Genomic DNA, 3891 nt, shown 5'->3' with positions numbered 1-3891 from the left:
CTTACAACAAGCGTATCTAATCATCGGTGGCTATGACTGGTAGCATTATTGCTAGATGATTAATCCAAAGACCCAGGTAATGTTCTGGAACCTGAGCTCGAATCCTGCAGTGGCACATGGTGAAATCTGAATTTAATTTAAAATATCTGGAATTAAGAATCTAATGTTAACCATTAAACTTTCATTGACAGGAAAACCCATCTGATTCTCTAATATCCTTCAGAGAAGGAAACTGCTGTCCTTAAATGGTCTGCCTTCCAACGCCACAACAATATTATTGGATCCTGGCAATAAATGCTGGCCACATCCCATGCACATGTAATAAAAAAAATTGATGATAGTTTGACAGCTTTAGAAGAGTGTGAAGCAAAATTTCACACAGTTGATTCCTAGAATAAGTGTGCCATCCAATGAGCAGAAATCAAATAGAAAAGATACATATTCTATTCGTCTCATTGAAACATATAATTTATTTTGGAATGCAGGCTGATATTACAGGCTGAACTTCTTTAGCTGCAGAGGTCAGAACATGAAGTTATAGTCTCAGGACAAAAACCAGCTATTTAGGATTTAGTTAAGGTAAAATTCCTTCAGTCAGATAGTAGTGAAACTCATAAATTTTGTGGATGCTCAGCCAATGATGTCTAAATTTTTGAGCACTGAGTGAAGCAAGAGATATAGGGATAGAACAGGAAAGTGGGTCTGATGCAGTTCAGACATGATTTAGTTGAACGGCAGGCAGGTTTGAGGGGCTGAATGGCTTATTCCTGGTCCTATTTATGATATTCTAATGTAGATAGGCCCAAGTCTTCATTTGGCTAAACATTCCAGCAATTCAGTCTGGTTCAATCTAGCAATGACCAGGCAGTAGTTAATGTCAGTGACAGAAACCTGGCAAATCTTACCGTCACCATTTTCATCTACTAACTGAAATATTCTGTCCACAACTTCTTCTGGAGTTAAGAGTACAGATCCTTCTTCTGATTCTTGCTGGCAAGCCTTCTTTAATCTATAAATGGACTATACAAAAAGAGCAAATGTCAGAATTCAGGAAAAAAGAACATGCCAACTCATAAAAAGAAACAAAAAATAAGGTAGCCACAGACCTCCACAATCTCCAACAGTTCTGTTTTATCAATGCATCCGTTTCCATCTTTGTCATAAACTTTGAAAGTCCATTTTAATTTGTGCTCCAGGTTGCCTCTTAAAACCAAATTGAGTGCCGCCACATATTCCAAAAAATCAATAGTGTTGTCCTAAAAGAAATGAAGTTGGTGTCCATTACTATTGGATAAATGTACAATGTATCCTGTTTCATACATTGCTTCCTTAACAACTGACTAGTTTTATACAACAAGTACCAAGAATTTCCACCACATAGAGTGGAATACAGGTTACTATGTCAGGAAAATTATTAATTTATTTGTCTGTTACCCAACAGATAGGTTCCTTTTACGTAAATCAAAATGTAAATTGATTCTCAATTTCATTCTCTTCTTGTAGATGTCTTTGCTTTTAATTTTTGTTTTATACTTTTCCCATCATAATAACTACTTTATGTAGAAAATATGAATCTTGTGTCAAATTCACTGTGGCAAACAATTCATTCAGAAACTATCAGAAACTCTACCCTCATGAGTAAATGAATAGCCACTAAATGGCAGTGTTGTAGTTGGCACACTTAAAAGTGCTCTGTCAGTATTTTGGAGGTGCTTATCTATTCCCCTTGACACCCCAACACCCCAACTCTACTTTCCAGCTGATTCAACTAAAAACAAGGGAACATTATTTAAATAAAAATGATACGTTTCAGAAGCAAAGTCACTAGTCCCATTAAACTCATTATTTCAACCTTTTTGCATTTACAGTTTAAACATCCACACAATGGAATAGACAGGATGGGCCAAAGGTCTTTCTTCTGTGCTGTAAACATTCTATGATTTTAAAAACAAACAAGATCTCGATTTGATTTACCAATATAGAGCAAGTTTAAATAACGCATTTGTCACTACTCAAACTTTTCTACTTGGTTTAGTTGGGAATAAAGGGCTCTAGGCAAACACAAGCAGACTCACACTCACCCCATTTTTATCAAATGCCCGAAACATGTTTTCGATATATTCAGCTGCTTCTTCATTGTCTAAAACTCCAAAAAAACGCTTAAATTCATGAAAGAAAAGTGTTCCACTGGGACATTCAGTCACAAACTTCTTGTACAAGTCTTGGAGCTCAGCAACACCAATTTCCCCTTTATTTTCATTACTCAAAGCCTGCCCCATAGCTGCAGAATTGGGATACTGTGTCTGACGAGAACCTTAACAGAAGTGACCAGTCTCCCTGGGCGAGAAGCCTCAGATTGCAGTCACCTTAGCAGAAAGTGAATAACCTTCTTGAAGTCCAATCTTCTGTCCTCAATCAGTCCACAGGAGCTGCTTCGTCTTTGTTTTTGATGAATCCCCTGATTAACAATGATAATCTGAATTCTCTTCTCCACGATCACTTCAACTCTCAGAAAGCGGAATTGACCAATTTTCCAGAGACAAAACTTTAATCAAACCTCACATCAATACTAACTTGGTTATCCAGAGTATAGGCAGCTTCCCGAAAAATATCATACTTCGTTAGAAACTGGCTGGGACATCTGCTTTTGCCCTGCCTCCTCTTATCACTACTCCAGAGTTGTAATATTATTAGAGACAAAAGCTATTTTTGTTACTAACTTGAGGTCTCAGATCTAGCTTCAAGCAGGGCAATACCTACTTAATGAGCGCTAAGTTTATTATCAGCTTTCCAATGAGCTTTCTCTGACATATAGTGCCCTTCATTCACCTTAAAGACAAAACTAATGCCTGCCCAACATATTTACTGGGCCTTTCTCAAGTGGGTGCCAATTATAAGATCCAACTGAGCACAAATATAGGGAAGATTCCTGTGAAAATGCTCCTGCCACATTAATTCTCCAATTAATGAAACTGAAGAATTAGACAATCTGAAATTGTTTATCTTAGCTGCAGAGTATTATAACTGAGATGGAGGGGTACACTGCTTCCTTTTCTAGTCAATTCTCAACTGGTCACAACAAATTTTAATTTTAATCAGGTTTGTTATGGCCAACTAAAGAAGTCTCAGACTGTGTCACCTTCAGTCTTAAGAACAAGTCAGCCAGGTTCCTTCATTCAACAACAAATAGCAGGATTATTACCAAAATAAACTTAGTGAAACAAAGATGCAATGATTATTGACACACAATTTTGATTATTCAAATGTGTCTCAATATTTTAAAGAAACTAATACATATACACACGGACGCACACAAAGTCTGAGGATAAACAAATAATGAAAACACTGCAGTGTGCTGACTTTAAAATATTATGGCCAAGTAATGATTAATGTCACGAGAAAAGGAAAAATAAAAAATTGTCCCAATTGATGTTTTAATTCCAAAGTTACTCTGCAAACACAAGCTGATGGCCCTGGAGTGCCTTCCTGCCACAGTCCTAGTTGGCTGAATTCCCTTTGCTTAAGTCAGGCCGTGAGATAGATTCCTACAAATCCTCTTCACGGACTCTCCCTGAGTGGTAAAGATGACTTTTGATGGGTTTTCAGCTTACAGACTTTACTGAGAAGAGTTGTAAAGAAAAGAAGCAGTGGGTCATGACTCTCAGGCAGGTCTCAAATTCTCTCCCTTTGTGTTCAAAAATGCAACAGTTTTATCCCACTGACAAACTTGGCCGGTGACCTCTATCTGGAAGTCCTCCAGACTGTCTGACTCTATCAGAGCTCCCTCTTCTTTGAGGCGCAACATTGTTTTCCTTAACAAAGTGTCCTTAATTTAAAAGTTCACAATATTTTTATGTGGCCCACATAACCTTCTTAAGAATTAATATTAGG

General features: G+C 37.3%; 1 protein-coding gene across 1 annotated transcript; it reads right to left on the bottom strand.

Moving 5' to 3' along the window:
* Positions 1 to 810: 810 nt before the first annotated feature.
* LOC109914002 (guanylyl cyclase-activating protein 2) lies at positions 811 to 2279 on the bottom strand. The gene is made up of 3 exons (XM_048594276.1): positions 2082 to 2279; positions 1107 to 1256; positions 811 to 1020 (listed from the first exon to the last, which is right to left on the bottom strand). The coding sequence occupies exons 1-3, from the start codon at positions 2277 to 2279 to the stop codon at positions 811 to 813; spliced, it is 558 nt and encodes a 185-aa protein (XP_048450233.1).
* Between the last annotated feature and the right edge of the window lie 1612 nt (positions 2280 to 3891).

This window comes from Rhincodon typus, unplaced genomic scaffold, assembly GCF_021869965.1.
Source record: "Rhincodon typus isolate 14 unplaced genomic scaffold, sRhiTyp1.1 hic_rhity00007596, whole genome shotgun sequence".
NCBI lineage: Eukaryota > Metazoa > Chordata > Chondrichthyes > Orectolobiformes > Rhincodontidae > Rhincodon > Rhincodon typus.
This window is presented reverse-complemented; position numbering and strand designations above follow the sequence as displayed.